At 38.0% G+C, this 25,632-nt stretch overlaps 1 protein-coding gene across 3 annotated transcripts in view; it reads right to left on the reverse strand.

Annotated features, from left to right (window-relative positions):
* The window catches only part of LOC110295968 (contactin-6), a 370,702-nt gene that overhangs the window by 17,372 nt on the left and 327,698 nt on the right, over positions 1 to 25,632 (reverse strand). For all 3 annotated transcript variants that reach the window (XM_021164390.3, XM_021164391.3, XM_085840204.1), the window contains exons 13-17: positions 14,776 to 14,951; positions 14,305 to 14,422; positions 13,338 to 13,496; positions 11,401 to 11,550; positions 5,720 to 5,790 (exon numbers count right to left, since the gene is read on the reverse strand). In XM_021164390.3, coding sequence (XP_021020049.1) covers positions 5,720 to 5,790; positions 11,401 to 11,550; positions 13,338 to 13,496; positions 14,305 to 14,422; positions 14,776 to 14,951 — 674 coding nt within the window. The remainder of the gene's footprint in view (positions 1 to 5,719; positions 5,791 to 11,400; positions 11,551 to 13,337; positions 13,497 to 14,304; positions 14,423 to 14,775; positions 14,952 to 25,632) is intronic.

The following is a 25,632-nucleotide window of genomic DNA, read 5'->3' on the forward strand; positions in this document are numbered from 1 at the left end:
AAGACATCACATACTAGAGTATCTATGTGAGTTTCAGCAGCAGCCTCTTTAATGCTCTATAGCAATTAATAGACCCAATTGACTCTTCTTATAGAATTTCATTATGAAGCTTGCAGTCTGGAGGGTACCAAAGCAAAATCCAGCATAGGCAATAAGCAGAAAATATGAGGAAAAAAAAAAGGACATTGAACAAGTAGAGTCTATGTGTTTGTTTTGTTATTTAAGTTGTCAGGCAACAGACTTTATTCAGCAAGTAAAGGTGCGTGTCACTCATTCCATCTCTGGATTCACATGGTTGGTAAGTGAGGACACTCACAATTTGTTTCTGATTTCAATATGGACATTTTCATACACAAAAGCACACATATGCCACATGCAGAAAATAAAGGATGTAATAAATATCTCTGAAAGCTCTAAAGTAGGTAGAGAGGAGATACGGCTTTGCTAGCAGTCATACAGAAACTGTAAGCAAAGGAAATGGATAGCTTTGCATCCACACATAAGAACCTAGGAGCACTGGGCCTAGATTTTAGGAACAACTGCCTAGAACTCCTATGGCCCCCAGAGACGGACGATGTGCCACATTCATATTGACTGGCTGCTCAGTTGCAAACATGCCTTCATTTCCTTATTACCTTCTCTGTAGCTTTAAAGTAAATCCCCATTCACTGAGATGATCCAAACTTATCTCTATTTTCTCCCACATGAAACAGTCTAATAAATATAGTGAACAAAAAGATCAGAAAAAAAAAAACACAGCTAATGAAACTGGGAAAGAGTAAGACCTTTTCTCCTGGGGAAGGGGGTGGGGGAAGAATTATAAAATTATTTGCGAATGATTTGGAGAAGGTTTATAAGAATTCAGCAATATATATTTGATTATTTTGAAGTTTCTTCATTCTCAGATGCAACATCAGCTCATGTTCAGTTCCATATGCAGAGAACACTTGTTCCTTAGTAAAGAAGATTCCCTCTTTAACATGTTGTCTATCCAAAAAAGGATTGAGACTGGTAAGATCAGCTTAACATGAAGCAAAAGTGACTTATTTAGGTTCTTCCATTTATGGACTGAGAGCCACCTGATTAAAAAACAAACAAACAAACAAACAAAAACAAAACAAAACAAAACAAAACAGAAACTACCTAGTACTTTAAGAAAGCAGAAAAGAGTTTTGTTTTTCCAGCTGAGAAAATTCTATAAGTTTCAGAAATTCAAATGAGTGTAAAATTATTTAAAATTCTTAAGGACTAATAATGCTCGATTGCACTTTAGTATGAAGCAAGGCCAAGCAGAGAGGACTAGTCACATCTTACTTACAGGTTGTTTTTAAAAGTAAGAGTTTGTGTGACATGACACCATACACTTCAGACAAGGGGCTAGAAAGAATCAATACAAACTGATCTAGAACTCTCATCCCCTCAGAACTTGTCTTCATAGTATGAGAAGTTATAGTGTAAGCTGTTAAGGGAGATAAACAATCAATAGTCCTACACAATTGTAAAGTCTTTGAACAACAACAAATGAATGGGCCACATGATAAGATGTCTCCATGGATGAAATAGTTGTACTTATAACTTGGGGATCACCAAGAGCCGTTCAATTAGACTGTAAACTTAGTGGCATCCCCTTGGTTAGGAAGACCACAAGCTCTAAAGGAGAATCTAATACTATCACTTTCCTACAAAAGTACAATTTCTAACTGCATTTTAAAAACCAATCCGTATAACCAGAGATAAGAATAGGTTTCACCTCTCACCAAATAAGCTTCTTTACAAAGCAGACAGAGAGCATTTCAGAAATCTACAACTGGTCAAAATAAAGAGACAACATGGGGTACCCAGCCACAACTGATAGAACTACAATACAGCTTCTATCTCTAAGGCTATGGAAACATGGTGGAAGATGGAACAGAAAGATTTTAAGAGCCAGAGGAATAGAATATCTGTTGTGCAATAGAGTCTTCTCTCTATGACAGGAAAACTGTCCCAGTAAAATCTCTAACAAAATACATCACCAAGACTTGCACAATAACACCAATTAAGGTGTAAACAGGGTTGGAAGAAATCTCACAAAGGTACAGGGAATGAATGGCTAAGAGAGTGAAGGTCAGTCTTCTTCATGAGAGAGCCCCTTCACAAGTCATCTAAGCCCAGGTGATCAGCCCTAAATACATATACATGAGCTACACTAAAACTCTCTCTCTCTCTCTCTCTCTCTCTCTCTCTCTCTCTCTCTCTCTCTGTCTCTCTCCCTCTCTCTGTGTGTGTGTATGTGTGTGTGTGTGTGTGTGTCCTTCTGTCTCTCTGTCTCTAGGTATCTTTCTTTATGTCTTTCTGTTTCTCTGATTCTCTGTCTCTCCTTCTATCTCTCTGTTTCTCTATGCCTCTATCACTCTTTATCTCCCTTTCTCTTTCTTTCTCTCTTCTCTGTCTCTCTGTCTCCTTTGGTCTCTTCTTCTGTCTCACTTTATCTCTCTCTGTCTCTCTCTCCAATAATAATTTTAAAAAGAAGGTATTATGAATTTGAAGGACAGCAGGGTGACACAGGAAGTTGGAGAGCAGTAAGGGAGCAATGGAAACAATATAAATAGAGTACTTACATATGAAATTCTCAAATTAAATAAAATAAAGATTCAGGAAACAATCACACCTCATCATTTGTATGATATGTGAATATTTGAGGAGTATAATAACAGAGTGAAATTTATAAAAGAGACTAAATTATTTGCAGTCTTCAAATTTTTCACTTTGTGTAAGATATGTGCCAACCTATGTCTTGGGCATTTAACTCATGGGCGTTTTCTCTTGGTTATAACCACATTGGATATGACACACCACCTCACACTTTACTTATTAGGGACCATAAAATGAGAACAAACATTAGCATTCAGTTTGTATTTGACTTCTGATATTAAATTTAGCAATATAACAATTTTAAATTTCAAAAAATGCAAAATAGAACACAATCCACCCTAACAAATAGCGTACATAAAAAGTTTTCCTAAGAACCAAAAATTTCTGATCTCTGAGGAGAAGGAAACCAAGCAGGAAATCAGCAAAACTCCCCTCTGTTGTAAGGAATATTTTTATACAGCCTCAAATGAATATAGAAATCTAAATGTCTCATTGACGAAAAATCAAAAGGAATTTTCTAGTTAAATTTCCTTGAAACTTCAAATTCAAATCACCAGGTATAATATGTTTGATCTACTGCTTAAAGTAGCTACAGGAAAACTTGTTTCCATAAGTTAGAGCAACATAGAAGGGTATGAATTAAGGATGCTGTGTTGAAATTCTCCAGGTCCCTTGTGAACCAGTTTACTTTTCAGTTTCTTTAGGTGACAGCGCTTTTCTCTACCTTCAATCTTTTTTTTTTATTTTAATTAGGTATTTTCTTCATTTACATTTCCAATGCTGCCCCAAAAGTCCCCCATACCCTCCCCCTGACTCCCCTACCCCCCAATCTACCTTCAATCTTATTGGGAGGACTAAATGATATGAGTCTCTCTGAGTGGCCCACAAGACCCTGCAGTTCTCCACAGATGATATGTCCCTCCCTAGTAGGCCTGAAACTTCCTATGCTCTCAGTCCGCAGCTCCTGCCAAAGAGTAGTTGTGGAGGGAACCCCACCAGCTAAGCATTGTCCTCCCTAATATCCACTGGGAGCAAAAGATGTAGGGAAAAGATCATTTTCAAGGCAACTGTAGTAAGTGTTCCACTGACACTTATAATCTTGAGTAAATAATATCTACCCTCCTCTTTTCCCTAATATAAGCAGGATTAATGACTAATATTGTCTCACAATCCCTTACTCATTCTCTTCCCTCTTTTTATCTGGTGCAGAATTTCTCAACAATGTCATCAGTGACATTTTGTATCAGATAATTCTTGTGTAAACCTGCCTTATGCATTATTGGCTGTTGGGTAGCAATCTGGTCTTCCCTTTGCTTCCTCACACCTGCCTATACTCATTATCTTAGTTATTACCCACTGAGCACAGTCTTTGTAAAAGTCTAGTCATTGTAAAACATTTACTGATGATAAATTGTTCTTTATTTACAGATAAGACCAGTATTTCAATACATCACTGTAAATATTTACCCATAATTCCTGTGGTCATCCCATGTTAAGGCAAAGATATAAAAACCCAGTGTTGTACTCCTGTCTCTCCACCAAAGGCAACAAAAGAGGATAATTATACTTACTGCATTATTGTGTGGTAGGGAACAGTAAGAGTTACATCTCTGTGTTTTCTAGAATTTAGAGAATGCCAGTTCTCTCAGGAGACAAAGGTCTGACAAAGTTCTAAACTGAAATGAGAGCTACAGATTTTGATGGCAGAGAAGAGAGAAGCTATGCAGATATGCAGTGACTGACCTTCTACCAAAGAACAGGAAAGGTTCTTGTTTGAGATCAAATATTCCACTTGCAATGGGAGAGTATCCCTCAGCCCCACTGACAGGGACTCCTGCCTAAAGGAAAGAAAGGGAGTCTAGCCACAGACAACCAGAATGCAGAAACTTGGGATTCTCTTGAATAGCTGCTTGTAAGTACCTCTGTATTGCCACTGAAATAATATAGTAGGATGTTACCTGAGAAACATATTCCAAAAACCTTTTAAAAATCAAAACAAAACAACAACAACAAAACAACAAAACTACAAGAAATGAAAAAAACCAGACACATCTCACTGCTTTATCAAGTACCTGCATCATTGTTTATTTGTCTGGTTGTGTTGTGTTTGCCTGGTTCATTGGGGTTTTGGGATGTGTGTGTGTGTGTGTGTGTGATAAAGGCTAAAGCAAAATTAGAAATGTGTCAGAAATCCACATTTTTAAAGCTATGTTCTTTTCATCCAAATCACTGGAAGTCAGGGAGTCAAGAGGCAACAGAGTGAAAGAGGAAGGAGAAATCTAAATGAAGAATGGAGGACAGGGAAGGAGATGACTCCCTTCCCCTACATGCTATGGAAGTCCTGGCTAACTGAGGCAGTCAAGCTTCACCCTTACCCTGCAGGCTGCATGCAGCTCTATGAGTACATGCATGAATGCACGACGGATGCTCAACACAAAATAGAAAATTTATTTAAAATGTTAGGAGACATTATATATAGTCGGGTTTTGCAATGCCAACTTGGAAAGAGTTGCAATGTCAAAAGATTGAACATGACTACTTTCAAGTTTATGATTCCAAATGATAATAAAATTTGTAGTCTAAAAAAATGAATCTATATGTTAATCTGAAACATGGTGAGCAGCAAAGCTATTTGATGCTCCTAAGATTTCATTTACATGCTGGGAAAGAACAGCTGATGCCATAAAGAGCACTGTTAGAACAATAATCCATTTTAGTCTAAGCTCTTCTAAGTCTACCATACCCACAATGAGAAAATTCCATAGCTAATCAATAAAAGAGTACTCAACCCACGTAGTCTTAATGACAATACTGCCGGCCACTGCTAAGTAGATACTGACATTGTTTTTTATATATGTGACAATTTGTGCTGAGTTTGTCACATTCTCTTGCTTTACTGGAAATAAGAACTGCATAATACCACTCCTAAATAATTCATTCTCAGGGTGATGTGCTTTGATACCCTGAATTTTTATATGCCCTCTGTAGTGATCAAATAAAACGTTGGTCTTCCTGTTTTTCCAATATTCTTCCTGGCCAGCTAAGTTTTTCTCTGTAAAAATAACGTATTTGGACAGAAAGTTACCTCCCACGTAATGACAAGTTCCGATCTGCTTCCACCGCCTCCATTGATATTTCCTGGTGCCACATTGGGGACTGCAGAAAACCAAGAGAAATGTGGATAGTTAGGATGAAAGGAATGTCTTCATCAAGAAGAGGGCTGTTTGGGAGGGTTTCACCTTTCAAAGCGCTCATCCTGGCAAACTGAGAGAGTGTTGCATTTTTAATGAACATAAATGATGTTTACACATATCCAAATTTCTAAAAGAGAGGACACAGTTTTGTTTGATACATGGGCACCTTGGCTCCAAAATTAATTAAAAATCAAGTAACATCATGTGTTTGACATTATTATGCATCATCTACTAATTGGCAAAATGATGTTGCATTCAGATGGTAACGGTGACACTGCTGATTTAGGGCCTAATTATACAGTTGTGCTGTAAACAAGTTACTCAGGCAGTACATTAATTCATTATTTTTTGTCAATAAACAAGCTGGGTGTTTTTTCCTTTTTTTAACCATTGGGATATTTTAACATTTAAAATGGAATTTTTGTACTCACATTACTCTGGGGTGAATAAGGGTAGTTTTCAACTTTTCACCCTTGAAATTATAGTGTTCTCCTGTAAAGAACATGACTGAGGAGCTATGATTTCAACTTACTTTTTGGTTCTAAGCCTAAGACACTGAAAACACTGGTGTGAATAATATGCTATTCAACTCTATGAGGATTAGTGGTAAACCTGCCTCAAGGTAAATGGTCGATATAACAAGTTCTGGGATATCTCTCAAAAGGAGTCCATACTCAGAATACAGATTTTGTCATATACTTAGAAGTCTCAAAAATATTCTATTAACACAATAGCAAAAACAACCTACATCTGTGCTGTGTACAGATTCTGCATATGGCTTTCAAGCATTGAATCTTCCTAAGTTATTTTCATGGTTACCGTTTTTGTCTAGGATTCAGAAATTTGGAATATTTCTAGGTATGGTTGGGGATTTCACTCAACCTTGAAAATGTGTGTGAGGATGGGTGGGGAAGGGCAGTGAATAATCATGTCATTTTTCTTGCAAACCGTTGGGATAATTTAAAGACACCCATGCTGGTCACGCCATTCTTTTGTGGTTAGCTCTAGCAATAGTGCTATGATGATTTAATGTTCTTTCTTAAGATAGCATTTTCCCAACAGACATTTTAAGGTTCAATTTACCCTTCATTTTGTTTGCTTATGATCCTCATAAAGATCAGCTGAACATAAATCATACTGCCAAGTATTGACGTTCATTTTGTCAAAGCAGCATGACCAGGCAATGTCTTCAGAGCTGCTGTAGTACACAACACAGTGTCGTGTATACTTGAGATGTTTCCAAAGTTCGGTTATGCAAGCAATACTTATTTTTACTTAAACGTGCATGATTTTTTCCTAGTTTCTCATATAATGAAAAGCAGAAAATACTCCCTTTTAAACAATCATTTTTTTAAAAAAATATGTATTTCTATGTCTGTGTAAATGTGCACTATGTCTTTCCAAGAGCCAGTGGAAACCAAAAGAGAGCACTAGATCTAGAAATACAAGTGATCATGAGCTGCTCAATATGTATCCTATGAACTCAAGTCAGGTCCAAGGGAGAAGAAGGAAGTGAAGAACTCTGAAGGTTTGAGCCATGCACATCTTCACTCTGTTCTTTCTTAATTCACTTTGAAAATTAACTATTTTTTATATTCTTTAAAAAAATATTAGATATTTTCTTTATTTACATTTCAAATAGTATCTCCTTTCATTGTTTCCCCTCTGAAAGCCCCCTATCACCTTCCTCCACCCCCTGCTCACCAACCCACCCACTCCTGCTTCCTGACCCTGGCATTCCCCTATACTGGGGCATAGAGCCTTCACAGGACAAAAGACCTCTCCTTCCATTGATGACTGTGATGGTTTGTATATTCTTGGACCAGGGAGTGGCACCATCTAGAGGTATAGCCTTGATAGAATTGGTGTGACCTGGTTGGAATAGGTGTGTCACTGTGAGTGTGGGCTTAAGACTCTCACCCCAGTTGTCTGGAAGTCAGTTTTCCACTAGCAGTCTTAGGATGAAGATGTAGAACTCTTAGCTCTGCCTGTGAAATGCCTGCCTGGATACTGCTATGCTCCTACCTTGATGATAATGAACTGAACCTCTGAACCTGTAAGCCAGCCTCAGTTAAATGGTTTTTTGTTGTTGTTGTTGTTGTTTGTTTGTTTGTTTGTTTAGGTTTTTTTAATAATACTTGCCTTGGTCATGGTGTCTGTTCACAGCAGTAAAACCCTAACTAATACAGAAGTTGGTACCAGGAGTGGAGTATTGCTGTGATAGGCTTGACCATGCTTTTGTGTGAAAGAATGTGGATTTTTGGACTTTGGATTTGGAACTCAGTGGAATGCATTAAATGGGGCTTAATAGGTCATCCTAGTAGGAATATGGAAGACTTTGTTGCTGGGAGTAATTTGAACTGTGTTGACCAGACCCAAGAGATTTCAAAGGAGAATTTCAGTATGTGGCATAAAGACTGTTTTTGTGGTACTTTGGTGAAAAATATGGCTACTTTTTGCCCTTGTCTGAAAAGTCTGCCTGAGGCTAAGGGGAAGAGACTTGGATTAATTGCATTAATTGCATTGACAAAGGAATTTTCAAAAAAGCCCAGCAGACTTTGTTCTCTGGTTAAGTCTCACAAAGAGAAGTTTGAACAAGCATAGCAAGCTTAGAAAGGCAAAATATAAAATATTTGGTTCGAATATTAAAGGCATACCAGGAATTGAAATGGAGCAAAATCTTGTGTTCTAGAAAATAACAGATTAAGGGAGTGGGACCTTGGGGCAAGTTCCTACCCAGCTGAATTTAGATCCAGGCATGGTGGTACACATCTTTAATCCCATGAGACAGGCATGCTGATCTCTGCATTCAAGGTCAATCTACAGAGCAAGAACCAGGATAGCCAAGCTTAGGCAGTGAAGGATTTAGAAAACATAAAGCCAGTGATAATGTAATAGTACAAGGGGATCATGTTCTAGTTCTTGTAAGCAGCAGAACTTGGCAGCTTCAGCCATGTGGCTCTGGCTCTAGAGTTAAGAATGGAAGGAACTACTGGGACAATTGATGCTGGTTAGCTGGAGCTAAGACATTAGCAAGGATTAAGAAGAGACCAACATCACTGAGTTGAAATCTGGGAAGTGTTTTCTGGGAGCATGAAGAAGATGTGTTCCAGAGATACCCAAGGTTGTACCTTGTGCTGCAGCTGAACTTGGTAATGCGTAAGAATCACCCAGGTGTTACTGGTTTTGAAGACATGAAGGTGTCATGAAGAACAGCTGAGGCTTGGCACTGTGAGAGATCATGGAAGGCCACTGGAGAAGGTATAGCCTCAGTTGTAGTTGATGGCGCAGGTCTGAAGGGGTCATGCAAAGGATTTGAGGCTTGGCACCATGAAGAGAGCCTATGAGAGGTTATTGGTGAAGCCTAGTTGGAGTGGAACACCCCAGTGTATTGGAGATGTCAGTACCATGGGATGATTACCAATAACAGCAGCCCTAGTGGAGTGAATCATCCTGAGCTTAGAGTGCTACAGGGGTCGGAGCTGGAGAAGTGATGCCAGCCCGTAGGAGGAGTCCAAAATATCAAGTGGAATCCCAGTGGAAACAAGAAGCTGTAACATTGAAATTGCCTTGGAGACTCAAAGATGTTAAAGATGCCAGAGCCATGGGATACATGGGAAAGCTGCTAACAGGGAGTGGAACTAGCCCAGGAGAAAGCAGTTTGTTGCAGTCAACAAAGATGAAAAAGGAGTGGAGATCTGAAGACTGCTTTGATATCAGCCATGGCGATGCAGAGTTTGGAGTTTGCCCAGCTGGTTTCCTGCCTTGTTTTGGGGATTACAGTTAATTAGTTAGATGAATGTCAGAAGAGACCTTGAACTTTGGACTTTTAACATTGTTGAGACTGCTATAAACTATGAGGACTTTGAAAGTTGGACTAAATTCATTTGCATTATGCTATGTTTAAGTATGGCCCCCATAGACTCATGTTTTTGAACAAGTCTATGAGGGACAGGGAGTGGAATATGATGGTTTGTATATTCTTGGACCAGGGAGTGGCACCATCTGGAGGTGTGGCCTTGATGGAATAGGTGTGACCGGGTTGGAATAGGTGTGTAACTGTGGGTGTGGGCTTAAGACTCTCACCCCAGTTGTCTGGAAGTCAGTCTTCCACTAGCAGCCTTTGGATGAAGATATAGGACTCTCAGCTCTGCCTGTGCAATGCCTGCCTGGATACTGCTATGCTCCCACCTTGATGATAATGGACTGAAACTCTGAACCTGTAAGCCAGCCCCAAGTAAATGTTGTTTTTTATAAGACTTGCCTTGGTCATAGTGTCTGTTCACAGCAGTAAAACCCTAATTAATACAATGACCAAATAGGCCATCCTCCGATACATGTGTAGCTCTAACTATGGGTCCCTCCACATACTCCTTGGTTGGTGGTTTAGTACCTGGGAGCTCTGGGGTTCCTGGTTAGTACACATTATTGCTCCTCCTATGGGATTGCAAACTGCTTTAACTTCTTGGTTCCCCAAAATTAACTATTTTTAACACTAAAACCATCTTGAGGAAAAGTCAGTCTTTGATGATTAGAAAGAAGGTGAAGCCGGGCGTGGTGGCGCACGCCTTTAATCCCAGCACTTGGGAGGCAGAGGCAGGCGGATTTCTGAGTTCGAGGCCAGCCTGGTCTACAAAGTGAGTGCCAGGACAGCCAGGGCTACACAGAGAAACCCTGTCTCGAAAAACCAAAAAAAAAAAAAAAAAAAAAAAAAGAAAGAAAGAAAGGGTGGGTAGGTACTTTAGTGTGATACAGTCCTGTAGAGAATGTCTATGAAAATTTTAAAGTTCAGAACAACAATAATGGTTGGTATGTCATAATTTTGAAAATTATGCACACTTTATGGAAACTAACATATAACTCATGCTTGTTTAACTGAGGCAACAAGAACAAAGAGAATTTACATTGTATGGCTTATTAAGAATGGGAAGTGTGTGAGCTTTGCATGACAAAACACTAGGGATACTACAGTGGATGGGAAAGCTGAGGCAAGACAAAGAAGGTCTGTGATAAAGAACTTAAGAAGACATGATTTGGAGCAAAGTTGCACTTGGGCTTTGCTGTTCAATGAACCAGCTGATGCTCAATTAGCATTTTTGTTCAGTGAGATTAGATATTACCTCATTTGCACGAAGGAGAATTTATAGAATTTCTCTGTGAAGTTGTATCTAGATCAGAGTTGAAAAAAATAGATGAAAATGAATGCTGGCTGAGCCAAATAAATGCTGTATTAATTCTTTACTACCACATTAATGAACAAGCCCTAACACATCTTCCAACTATAGAATCCCTATTGGAGTTTGAATTAAGAAATTTATTAAAGGTTGCCTCTCAAAAACTATTTAGACAAATCTTCTTAACACTATTTTAACTCAAATTCAAGCCCTGATTGTGGGAATGAGGTGGAGGGCATACACCTGGCTTTTATCCAACACAAAGGGGAAAACTAGAAGCACTAACTCATCAACACTAATTTTGTTCTAAAATTTCTAAAGGACCCACAGAAGCTTTTCTCAAAGAACCAGAAGAGAAAGGATCTTCCATGTCTGTAGCAAAAACATCTATATCTTACCTGATGCTTTAGTTCTCAGCAGCTCCGATGGTTTGCTTGGCTCTCCAATCCCAATGTTGTTCCCAGCAACAACACGAAATTCGTATTCCACCCAAGGACTCAAACCAACGACTGTTGCATTGTATGTCTGTCCATTGAGAATTTCAGGGACTAAAGCAAGTAAACAAGCAAAAACAAACAAAAATTCCCACAGAAATCAGAACACAGCACTTAGGATAATAAATAGCCACTAGTCAAGAGTCCAGAATTATTGATTCTTTGGTTTATTTTCATAAGAATCTCAATTTTTTTTCAATGTCTGAAGTTGATTTCTCTGAATGATTATGTGGAAATTTTGATGGTATTTGAATTGAAACTGTAGATCGCTTTAGGCAGTCTGGTCATTTTTCCTGCTGTTAATTCTGCCAATCAATGGGTCTGTGAGATCTTTCTAACCTCCAATGACATTTTCAATTTCTTTCTTCCACATGTTTGAAGTTTTTAGTATGTAAGTGTTTTACTTGCTCAGTTAGAGATAACTGATAAAGTAAGTTATGAGATACTTTAATTTTTGAGGCAATGTTTCTGTGTTTTATTTATAGGTCTGCTTGTCATTTCAATATAGGAAACTTACCAGCTTTGGGTGTTAATTTTGTATCCTGCTACTCTGTTGAAAGCATTTATCAGCTGTAGGAATTTCACAATGGGGTCTTTAAAGACTTTCATGTATAACATTATATCATCTGCAAATAAACATACTTTGACATCTTCCTGTCTTATTTGTATCCTTCTCATTTCCTTCAATTTCATTGTCAGTATGCTGAACAAGTGTGGAAAGACTGAACATTCTTGTCGTGTTCCTCTTAATGGGAACGCTTTGAGTTGCTCTTCATTTAGAATAATGTTGGCTATTCTCTTGCTGTAAATCACCTCAATTTACTGTGATAACCTTCACATCACTAGTCTCTCCAAGACTTTTAAAATGAAGGAATGTGTTTATATTTTTCAAAAAAAAGCCTTTTCTACATCTAATAAAATGATCTTGTAGATTCTCTCTTTTAGACTGTTTATATGATAGACTATGTTTTTTGATTTACATATGTATACCATCTATGCATCTCTGGAATGAAGCTAGTTGATCATTGTGGGTAAGTTTTTTGATGTTTTCTTAACTTTAGTTTGTACACACTTTATTAAGTATATTTGCATCTATAAGACATGTTGAGCTATACTTTCTTTTTGTTAAATGAGGATTTGTTGTGTAATTTTGGCATTAGAGAAATAGGAGCTTGAAAAGACAAATTTGAAAATGTCCATTCTGTTTTTCTTTCCCAGAATAACTTTTGAGATATTGGCATTAGTTATTCTTTGAAGGTCTTGGGCACTTGTGCCGTGCATCCATCTGGCCCTAGATGATGTTTTTGTTGTTGAGATATTTAGTTATTGCTTATACTTAACTAGGGAATTGAGGTCCATATAACTTCCTGTGCCCTGTATATCAAGACATGAATTCATTTATTTTAGGTTTTATAGTTTGGTAGAATACATATTTTAAAACTATTTCTTTATAACTCTCAAATTTTCCTCATTTTCTGTTTTAATGTCTTTTACACTTCAAATTTTTGAAATTTGGATTCCCTTTCTCTTTCTTTTGATTGCCTTGGTCAAAAATTTTGTTCTGTTTTGAAGAACCAACTCTTCATCAATTCTATTGCATATTTTGTTGTTTCAATTTTACTGTTATCAGCCCTGAGTTTTATAATTTCTTCCTATCTACTCGTGTTTTTCTTTAAATCTTTCAAGCGTATTACATTATTAATATGAGAAATCATCAGTTTTGGCATGAGGTCATATATATTATTGAAATTGGAAATTACAAAAACTTTTTAGGATTATCAAATTAAAATATTATGTGTACCATTATTAGACAATCATCACAAATACCCTAGATCACTCACCTGTAGCAACCACTTGCCAGCCCACAGAAAAGGGTGTCCGAGTTTGAATAGTAAAAATTTGAATGGGGCTGTTATTATCAGGACCTGGTCTCCAGCTGAGCTGGGAGGTGGTACTAGAGATGTGCTCCACTTTTACATCCTCTGGGGGCCCTGGGGGACCTGGAGAAACATCATTTATTAGTACATTGGAAATGTTTTAGCACATCAGTTGAAGACAAAAAATGGTTTACTTTACCTGCCATACATGGAAAATAAATTACTGATTACAAGTTATTTGTAGCACACACATACACCTTAAATCCTAATAATGGATTTTATGCAGATGTGTTATCCAGATAACACATTAGGTTAGAAATACCACCCATAAAGAGAAGGGACCATAAAACATGCATTTATTGAATAGCATAGAACAATGAGATTTCAAAAAATGATCTTTAGTCTCTCTACAAATGTAACTCAAGTAAACATAATTAATATGAACAAATGTAAAATCCTACATAATTTATTCTGCATGGACACTAATGGTTTGTTACAAATAGAAGGCCAGTCTAAATTTTAGGAATTGGAACAATCTTTCTTTCTTTCTTTCTTTCTTTCTTTCTTTCTTTCTTTCTTTCTTTCTTTCTTTCTTTCTTTCTTTCTTTCTTCCTTCCTTCCTTCCTTCCTTCCTTCCTTCCTTCCTTCCTTTCTTCCTTTCTTTCTATCTTTCTTTCTTTCTTTCTTTCTTTCTTTCTTTCTTTCTTTCTTTCTATCTTTCTTTCTTTCTTTCTTTCTTTCTTTCTTTCTTTCTTTCTTATCCATAACCACAAAACTAATAAAGTCGAATCTTGAAATTTATGAAACAAATAAGTTATGGTTTTCTCTCATCCACTTATCCTCATTTAATCCCTCAAACAGCTACCATTTATGTGTGGCATTTCTGATCATGAATAAAACCCAGGACCACTCTTTCATCATTTCTGCTCACCTCTCACAATGATATCAGCTACAGCAGACAAGTGTTCTAGTGTTGTTTGTACTGTGCATAGATATTTTCCCGAATGGCCTAATTGAATATTCCTTATCATCAAATCCCCAACAGATTCCTGAAGACATAGAGAAGGAAATGTATAAAAACATAATCACACACAGCGGGTCCCATTTTCTTTACAGCTGGGTAAATATTAAACATAAGACAATTTTGAAATTAGAAGATATACTGATTATTATAGTTTTCCGTAATTGATCCCTTTTATTATCCCTTTTACTCTAATTGCATCCAGAAAACCAGTATTTCTGCGAAATACATAAAATAAGGCAAAACAAAAACAGATGCAGCTTTATACCCAGATAGAGATTCTGCCTGTGAATAAAGACAGAGAGAATGATTACGAACCATGTGGATTCATGTAAAAACAGTATTTCTTTTATGAAGAACGTAGCAATTTCAGACACTTACTCCCCCAATTCGTTCAAAATGGGCTACTCCTTTCTTTAAATCTATGATATCTCCATTAAAGTACCAAACAAATAGAACTTCCATGGTGGGGTCATGAGACACTTGGCAGGGTAAGACAATGCTCTCTCCAACTGTAACATCCATTTTAGATGGTGGTACTGTAATGATCGTTCTCTCTGTTGAGAAAAAAATTACTTGTTAAAATCTTTAGAACTAACAGCATATTTATAAAATATACATTTTAATGGTATGCTATCATTAAATGCAGAGTGAACCACCAATATATTCAGTATTAAAAAATAGTCTTTTTTTTAGGTATTTTCTTCATTTACATTTCCAATGCTATCCCAAAAGTCCCCCATAACCTCACCCTCCCCCGTTCCACTACCAACCCACTCCCAATTCTTGGCCCTGGTGTTCCCCTGTACTGAGGCATATAAAGTTTGCAAGAACAATGGGATTCTCTTTCCAATGATGGCAGACTAGGCCATCTTCGGATACATATGCAGCTACAGACATGAGCTCTGAGGGGGGGGGGGGGGTTCTGGTTAGTTCATATTGTTGCTCCACCTATAGGGTTGCAGACCCCTTTAGCTCCTTGGGTACTTTCTCTAGCTCCTCCATTGGGGTCCTGTGATCCATCCAATAACTGACTGTAAGCATCCACTTCTGTGTTTACTAGGTCCCAGCATAACCTCACAAGAGACAGCTATATCTGGGTCCTTTCAAAAAAAATCTTGCTAGTGTATGCAATGGTGTCAGCGTTTGGAGGCTGATTATGGGATGGATCCCCGGGTATGGCAGTCTCTAGATGGTCCATCCTTTCTTCTCAGCTCCAAACTTTGTCTCTGAAACTCCTTCCATGGGTGTTTTGTTCCCAATTCTAAGAAGAGGCAAAGTGTCCACACATTGGTCTTCTTTCTTCTTGAGTTTCATGTGTTTTGCAAATTGTATCTTATATCTTGGGTATTCTAACTTTCTGGGCAATTATCCACTTCTCAGTGAGTACATATCATGTGAGTTCTTTTGTGATTGGGTTACCTTACTCAGTATAATGCCCTCCAGGTACGTCCATTTGACTAGGAATTTCATAAATTCATTCTTTTTAATAGCTGATTAGTACTCCATTGTGTAAATGTACCACATTTTCTGTATCCATTCCTCTGTTGAGGGGCATCTGGGTTCTTTCCAGCTTCTGACTATTATAAATAAGGCTGCTATGAACATAGTGGAGCATGTGTCCTTCTTACCAGTTAGAACATCTTCTAGATATACGCCCAGGAGAGGTATTTTGGGATCTTCTGGTAGTACTATGTCCAATTTTCTAAGGAACCGCCAGACTGATTTCCAGAGTGGTTGTACAAGCTTGCAATCCCACCAACAATAGAGGAGTGTTCCTCTTTCTCCACATCCTCGCCAGCATCTGTTGTCACCTGAGATTTTGAACTTAGCCATTCTGACTGGTGTGAGGTGGAATCTCACATTTGTTTGATTTGCATTTCGCTGATGATTAAGGATGCTGAACATTTTTTTCAGGTGCTTCTCAGCCATTTGGTATTCCTCATGTGAGAATTCTTTGTTTAGCTCTGAGCCCCAATTTTAATGAGGTTATTTGATCTTCTGGAGTCCACCTTCTTCAGTTCTTTATATATATAGGATATTAGTTCCCTACCTGATTTAGGATAGGTAAAGATCCTTTCCCAATCTCTTGGTGGACTCTGTCTTATTGACAGTGTCTTTTGCCTTACAGAAGCTTTGCAATTTCATGAGGTCCCATTTGTTGATTCTCGATCTTACAGTGGAAGCCATTGCTGTTCTATTCAGGAATTTTTCCACTGTGCCCTTATTTTCAAGGCTTTTCCCCACCTTCTCCTCTATAAGTTTCAGTGTCTCTGGTTTTATGTGGAGTTCCTTGATCCACTTAGATCTGACCTTAGTACAAGGAGATAGGAATGGATTGATTCACATTCTTCTACATGATAACCACCAGTTGTGCCAGCACCATTTGTTGAAAATGCTGTCTTTTTTCCACTGGATGGTTTTAGCTCCTTTGTCAAAGATCAAGTCACCATCAGTGTGTGGGTTAATTTCTGGGTCTTCAATTCTATTCCATTGATCTACTTGTCTTTTGCTATACCAGTACCATGCAGTTTTTATCACAATTGCTCTGGAGTACAGTTTAGGTCAGGCATTGTGATTCCACCAGAGGTTCTTTTATCATTGAGAAGAGTTTTTGCTATCCTAGGGTTTTTTTGTTTGTTTGTTTGTTTGTTTTGTTTTTGTTTTTGTTTTTTTTAATTCCAGATGAATTTGGAGATTGCCCTTTCTAATTCATTGAAAAATTGAGTTGGAATTTTGATGGGGATTGCATTGAATCTGTAGATTGCTTCTGGCAAGATAGCCATTTTTACTATATTAATGCTGCCCGTCCATGAGCATGGGAGATCTTTCCATCTTCTGAGATATGCTTTAATTTCTTTCTTCAGAGATTTGAAGATCTGATCATAAAGATCTTTCACTTCTTTAGTTAGGGTCACGCCAAGGTATTTTATATTGTTTGTGACTATTGTGAAGGGTGTTGTTTCTCTAATTTCTTTCTCATCCTGTTTATCCTTTGTGTAGAGAAAGGCCATTGACTTGTTTGAGTTAATTTTATATCCAGTTATTTCACTGAAGCTGTTTATCAGGTTTATGAATTCTCTTGTGGAATATTTAGGGTCAATTATATATACTATCATATCATCTGCAAAAAGTAATATTTTGATTTCTTCCTTTCCAATTTGTATCCACTTGATCTCCTTTCGTTGTCAAATTGCTCTGGCTAGGACTTCAAATACTATGTTGAATAGATGTGGAGAAAATGGGCAGCCTTGCCTAGTCCCTGATTTCAGTGGGATAGCTTCCAGCTTCTCACCATTTAATTTGATGTTGGCTACTGGTTTGCTGTAGATTGCTTTTATCTTGTTTAGGTACGGGCCTCAAATTCCTGATCTTTCCAAGGCTTTTATCATGAATGGGTGTTGGATTTTGTCAAATGCTTTCTCCATATCTAAGGAGATGATCATGTGTTTTTGTCTTTCAGTTTGTGTATATAGTGGATTACATTGATGGATTTCCATATATTAAACCATCACTGCATCCCTGGGATGAAACCTACTTGGACAGGATGGATGATTGTTTTGATATGTTCCTGGAATCGGTTAGTGAGAATTTTATTGAGTATTTTTGCATCAATATTCATAAGGGAAAGAGGTCTGAAGATGATTCTTTCTGTAGTTTTGGTATCAGAGTAATTGTGGCTTCATAGAATGAATTGGGTAGAGTACATTCTGCTTCTATTTTGTGGAATAGTTTGTTAAGATCTGGAATTAGATCTTCTTTGAAGGTCTCATAGAACTTTGCACTAAATCCATCTGGTCCTGGGATTTTTTTTTTTTTTTTTTTTGGCTGGGAGACTATTAATGACTGCTTCTATTTCTTTAGGGGATATGGGACTGTTTAGATTGTTATCTTGATCCTGATTTAACTTTGGTACCTGGTATCTGTCTAGAAATTTGTCCATTTCGTCCAGGTTTTCCAGTTTTGTTGAGTATAGACTTTTGTAGAAGGATCTGATAGTGTTTTGGATGGGTTTCCTGTAAGCAGCAAAATGTTGGGTCCTGTTTGTCTAGCCAGTCTGTTAGTCTATGTCTTTTTATTGGGGAATTGAGTCCATTGATATTAAGAGATATTAAGGAAAAGTAATTGTGCTTCCTATTATTTTTGTTGTTAGATTTGGCATTCTGTTCTTGTGGCTGTCTTCTTTTAGGTTTGTTGAAGGATTACTTTCTTCCTTTTTCTAGGGTGTGGTTTCCATCCTTGTATTTTTTTCTTTCTGTTATTATCCTTTGAAGGACTGAATTCATGGAAAGATAATGAGTGAATTTGTATTTGTCCTGGAATACTTTGGTTTCTCCATCTATGGTAATTGAAAGTTTGGCTGGGTAGAGTAGCCTGGGTAGGCATTTGTGTTGTCTTAGTGTCTATATAACATCTGTCCAGGATCTTCTGGCTTTCATAGTCTCTGATGAAAAATCTGGTGTAATTCTGATAGGCCTGCCTTTATATGTTACTTGACCCTTTTCCCTTACTGCTTTTAATATTCCATCTTTATTTAGTGCATTTGTTCTTCTGATTATTATGCGTCGGTAGGAATTACTTTTCTGGTCTAGTCTATTTGGAGTTCTGTAGGCTTCTTGTATGTTCATGGGCATCTCTTTCTTTAGGTTTGGGAAGTTTTCTTCTATAATTTTGTTGAGAATATTTGCTGGCCCTTCAAGTTGAAAATCTTCATTCTCATCTACTCCTATTATCCATAGGTTTGGTCTTCTCATTGTGTCCTGGATTTCCTTGATGTTTTGAGTTAGGATCTTTTTGCATTTTGCATTTTCTTTGATTGTTGTGCCAATGTTCTCTATGGAATCCTCTGCACATGAGATTCTCGCTTCCATCTCTTGTATTCTGTTGCTGATGCTTGCATCTATGGTTCCAGATTTCTTTCCTAGGGTTTCTATCTCCAGCTTTGCCTCACTTTGGTTTTTCTTTATTGTGTCTACTTCCCTTTTCAGGTCTAGTATGGTTTTGGTCATTTCCATCACCTGTTTGGATGTGCTTTCCTGTTTTTCTTTAAGGACTTCTACCTGTTTGGTTGTGTTTTCCTGTTTTTTTTTTTCAGGACTTGTAACTCTTTAGCAGTGTTCTCCTCTACTTCTTTAAGTGAGTTATTAAAATCCTCCTTGATGTCCTCTATCATCATCATGAGATTTTAAATCCGGGTCTAGCTTTTCGGGTGTGTTGGGGTACCCAGGACTGGGCAAGGTGGGAGTGGTGTGTTCTGATGATGATGAGTGGTCTTGGTTTCTTTTAGTAAGATTTTTATGTTTGCATTTCACCATCTGGTAATCTCTGGAGTTATAGTTGTCTCTGGTTAGAGTTTGTTCCTCTTGTGATTAGGTTAGCCTCTGTCAGCAGACCTTGGAGATTAGCTCTCTATTTTGTTTCAGTGGTCAGAGCACTCTCTGCAGGCAAGCTCTTCTCTTACAGGGAAGGTACACAGATATCTGGCATTAGGACCTGCCTCCTGGCAGAAAAGGAAGGCCCAAAACAGGGCCTGTCCCAGAAGCTGTGTTGTTTTGGCCTGTTACAGAAGCTGTTACCTTCTGTAGTCCACACTCTCACCTTTGCAGACTAATCTCAGAGGGATCTGGGAACCAAGATGTCTCCCCCGAGTTGCTCCTGCAAAGCCCTCCCAGGTGGGGCGGATACCTCTCCTCTGGCAGGGAAGGTACCCGGATATCTGGAGCCCAAAACATGGTCTGCCTCAGAAGCTGTCTTCTAGCAATACCTTGGGGGGTGTCTGCTGACTTTGTGCTCAGGTGACCAGGTGCTGGTGCAGACAGGAAGGGATTTGGACCCTGGCCAGGTCCGGTTTTTTGCTTCCCTAATGCTGTCTCAGGTTTGAGAAATTGGATTGGAACAGAAGTTTTGTTCCACTCACTGGTGGTCCTAAGATCACGTGGAGAGTCCCCTAGGGGACCTTGGGGGTGTCCGCTGACTCTGTGCCCATGGTAACCCGGTTCTGGCACTGACTGGAAGGGACTTTTAACATCTTGTATGTACCATATCTTTTCTTAAAGATGAAGACCAATGAGTCGTCTATATCACCCTCTCCTCAAGATGGGGCAGAAAGGACCTAAGAGTCAGAGTTTGGGAGGTCTGGAGAGAAGCAAAGTCCTCTGGATTTGATGGGACTGCTTCACTAATGATGTTACAGCAGCTGTGATAGTTTTATGAGATTTATCTGGTCAATAGAGTAGCATAGAAGGATTCATGGGACTCACGTGCGACTCTGGAACAAAGAGCACTCAATATTTTTTGTGGGAGAAAGAGTCAGTTTTTGTACTATTGTGGTCCTTGATAATTGAAAATGATTCAGTAAATGGTTCAAATGTCCACGAGTACACAGGAAACACAAATTGGATTCAGTGGGTTATTTTTTAAAAGGATATTCCATATAGATTTTCCCCCACATTTATTGGATATTTTCTTTATTTACATTTCAAATGTTACCCTCTTTCCAGGACTTCACACCAGAAACCCCCTATCCCATCCCCATCCCTCTGCCTCTATGAGAGCCCCTCCACTCCTCACATTGGCCTTCCCACCCTGGCATTCCCCTACTCTGGGGCATGGAACCTGCTCAGTACCAAGGGCCTCTCCTCCCGCTGATATCCAACAAGTCCATCCTCTGCCACATCTGCAGCCGGAGCCATGGGTCCCTCCATGTGTACTCTTTGGTTGGTGGTCCAGTCCCCGGGAACTCCAGGAATCTGAACGGTTGACACTGTTGCTCCTCCCTTCCCCCATGGGACTGGAAACCCCCTCAGCTCCTTCAGTCCCTTCTCCAAATCCAGGACCCCATCCTCAGTCCAAAGGTTGATTCTGAGCATCTGCCTCTGTATTTGTCAGGCTCTGGCAGAGCCTCTCAGGAAACAGCTATATCAGGCTCCTGTCAGGAAGTACTTCCTGGCCTCTGAAATAGTGTCTGGGTTTGGCGACTGTATATGTGATGGATCGCCAGGTGTATTTAGTCTTATTTGTCATTCCCCATATACTTCTTTTACTGTGCATATACGAAAAAAATGGGCAATATTTGTTTTTTGAGTTCTGCGTTACCTCAAGCAGGATGTTTATTTCAAGCTCCAACTACCTGTAAATCTCATAATTTTATTTTTGTTAACAGTTGAGTAATATTCCATTGTATAAATACCAACCACACTTTCACTAGGCTTTCATCATCTGGTGGGCATCTATGCTATTTAAAAGTTCTCACTATTCAGAATAAGACATCAGTGAACATGGATGAAGAACTTCAGTAGTAAGAGGTAAATACCTTTGAGAATGTGCCCCAAACTGTGGAAGATGATGTCCCAGCTTTTGAAGAAACCTCATGCAAATTTCCACAGTGGTTGTACTAATTTGCACACCCACCAACAATGAATAAGTGTTCCTCTTTCTCCTTATCCTTGCCAGCATGAGCTTTCACTTGTTATATTTTTCTTGGCCCTGATGCCTGGTGTAGGGTGAAATATCAAAGTGGTTTTATTTTACATTTCTCTGATGGCTAGAGAGATGGAATGCTTTTAAAGTGTTTTTTTAGATTCTTGTGTTTCATATTTTGGGAATTCTGTTTACATCTATACCTCATTTTTAAATTCTGTTATTTGATTTTTATCTATTCCTCGACGTTTTTGGTTTGTTAGCTTGTTTTTTTGTTTGTTTGTTTGTTTTCTTGTTCCTTACAGTTCTGGGTGTTAACCCTCTGTCAAATGTATAATTAGTAAAGATTTTTTGCCATTCTGTTGGCTGCTGCTTGGCTCAGTTGCTGATATTCTTGGCTGTGCAGAGAAGCTTTTTAGCTTCCTGGAGCCCTATTGATTAATCATTGCTCTTAATGCCCATGCAATCTGGGTTGTGAATGGTTATCCTTTTCTGTGCCCTATATTTTCCAGTGCAAAGGAGAGTAGGCCTATTCCCAACTTTCACTTCTTTCAGATTCTGGATATATAGTATTATGTTGATCTCTGTGATCCCTAGAGACCTATTAATAGAGAAGTTTCCTAAAATATATACATGTATTCAAGAGAGTTAGTTAGAGTTACAATATGATTGGTGAAATAATGCTCCAACTAGATATCTTATAACCACCACTTATAACCCCTACTACCAAGAATGTATTATGTCTTGTTAAGTCATAGGCCAGTGGGCATCTATAGAACCCCCAAACATTGCAAGCTTTTGCCCAGATTGTTAGTTACCATCCAAATTCTGATGGTAAGGCTCGGCTAATGAAAACACATTTATGTCATCAAACATGGAGAATTTTAGTAGGTATGCAACTAAAACCTTCACTCATACTAACATTCATGTTCTAGATGGTACTTTGCACACTAAAGGAAGAGAAAATTAGTAATGAATAGCACCCAGCTATAATCCCCATGACCTACAACAGTGAACAATCTGCAAGGTAAACTAGTTTAATAGTGGTATAGAGGTTGTGGGAATAACTGAACCGTTTTTGATTGGACGTAAGGTCCACTCTATGAAATGTAACAAATAAATAACCCTGATAGGATTTCAAAGAGCCAGAAACTAGATTAGGTCATGGGCTCAATTGAAAGTGTACTATGATTATTCTGCTAAAGAAACATAGCAATACAGTGGCTCCCGATGACATTCTCTTATGTCCAGAGAGCAAAGCATCATCTCTCATTGGAGAAGCTTCTTGAAGTATATGATAACTAACAAGGATACCAACAACTGGACAATGTAGAGAGAGTGAGAGACTTTGGAGAACTCATGTTGGAATTGGATATTTTTTTATCAAACTCCTCCCCAGAAGTCACAGGGACCTATGAGGAAGAAGATGCTAAAGAGGAAAACAAAAAGAGCCAGAGTAGTAGATGGTGCCATAGAAACAGTGTCCAGGATCTTTCAGATGCAACAAGGCTGATAAACAAAATCCCATTATGCAGAAGGAAAAGTGGGCATGATGTCCCAGCCATTGCCAAGAAACTACTTAAATAGATCTTTGTTGGCACTTGAAAATCAGTTTGTTTGTTTTTTCTAGTGGAGTGACACTGGGTATATAAACCATACTGAAATGTAAGCTTCATGCCCAGGAGTGAGAAGTTAGACAACACAAAAACGATTTCATATATTTGTTGATTTCTTTTGTTTGGTTTGATAATTTCTACCTTATTGGTTTTATTATCTTTTATTGTTTGGTTTTCTCCTTTTGAGAGACAGAAATAACAAGAAATTGGGTGACTAGGAAGTAGGTAGGACCTGAAAGAAGTGGAGGGGTGAAGAATATAATCAAAATATAGTTTAGTATTTAAAAGTTAATAAAAGATAGTAAAAGAGGATCTGTAGTTGTGAGGGTAGTGTGGATGACTGGGTCTGGAAAAGGTTAAGAAGGTGAATGGAACTGAAGGCGATGAGTGTAGCAATCTGAGGCTGCTTGTATTCAAATATAAACATCTGGTTGTTCAAGATGAGTAAACCATGTATACCATTTGTAAGAATTTGTTGCATAAATCTCGCCCCCCCAAGGTTATCTGTGATGTGATCGATTAATGAATATGACCACAGAATGTAGCTGGGCAGAAGAGAGGTGGGTGGATTTGTATTCCTGGGTTTGGTGTCTGAGGCTGGGACCACAAGGAGCAACAAGGGGAGAAGAGAGAGAAGAAGGAAGAAAGAAGGCACCATGGGGTAGGTGTATCCGGAGTGCTTGACTATGAGGGATGGCCAGTTAGAGTAGGAGAGGCCCAGGCAGAACAGCACAAGGGCTAATTTTTGGGTTATTGATAGGGAAGTCAACCAAATAGCATAGAGAGTTGATATCTGCCCAGCTTGAAGTGTTGATATATAATGCTTTAGGGATTATTATAAATATAAAGGTTTTGTATCTTTTATTTGGCAACTAAATGGTCTAAGGTGGGCATAGAACCTCCGAATAATATTTACCACAACTGGATAAGTATAATCAAAACAAATTTTATGAAATTCTCCAAAAAATTATAATATATTCCTTAAATTATGGTTTTTATTCATAATTCATGTGTAAAAAAGTTGTAGAAAAACCTCAAAGGACAACATTCCATACATAGTGGGATACCCCATTTTATATTTTACTCTAAATACCCAGCTATACTATTAAATAAAAATAATAGTTATGACTTTAAATAAGTCATTAGCTTGAGATTTCATGAGTCAAACTACATTTCTAAGATTATATACACCATAATTTGTGTAGTTTTATAATTGCATGCTTATATTTAAAAGTGTGAGTGCAACATATTATATTTTGGGAATGCCTGTGATGATCATTTTCTGTTTGAACTGAAGTTGCAATATGAATAAGGAAGAAGGAAATTTCTCTTTGTAAACACAGCCTTTGATGTCAAACTATGCAGCTGTCATAGACACTTCCTCTGAAAACACATTTTTCTTGAGGTCTACCCTTGTTCCACAATTCCCAAAATGACACTGCATAAACCTTGAAAGTCATCTCCAAGGGTAATCCAGGTTTACTTGAGTTCTAGCAAAGAGTAACAATTACAAGCTTTCTTGTTATGTATATATAGTAAAATATATGCCTTTAATTCCAGTGCATTGAACATTTACCAATATGGAAATCCATCATTTCTTTTTTCTGTTGTTAAATTTATTTTTTTTCATACAATCTTTTCTGATTTCACTTCCCTCAACTCCTCCCAGCTATCATCCACCTATCCATCCACTCAAATCCACATCCTTTTAAGTCTTTTATGTTGGTCAGATTTTCTTGGCTGGGCATACAGACTGGCCTTAAAAGTGCTTTGTATACCCAGGGAAACTCCATTAAATAAATCTAATTTTTCATTATTACTAGAGGAACTCTGGAAATCCATTTAGATTAATATATTTACTTCCTTGGGGTTACAAAGAGGGCACTTGCTTTGTAGCACTCCAATAACAAGCTGCAATTCCACAAATATCTGTGACTCTCTGGAGTGAGACACTCTCTACTGGCTTCCATGTGGGTACACTGGCATATGTACATACACTCCTACAGACAAGTACACAAATGCATAAATAAATAAAAACAAATCTTTAAACAAATAAAAGCATGACAAAAAAAATAAAAATCACAAAATATTCCCCTCTCATCAAAACTAAACTACCACTGAAGGAAAAATTATATATGTGGCAATTATCATAAAAAATTCTATGAAGATATCTCATCTTAGTTATAACAACACAAAACAGAGT

Source organism: Mus caroli, unplaced genomic scaffold (assembly GCF_978045245.1).
Source record: "Mus caroli unplaced genomic scaffold, Mus_caroli_1 scaffold_7, whole genome shotgun sequence".
Lineage (NCBI taxonomy): Eukaryota > Metazoa > Chordata > Mammalia > Rodentia > Muridae > Mus > Mus caroli.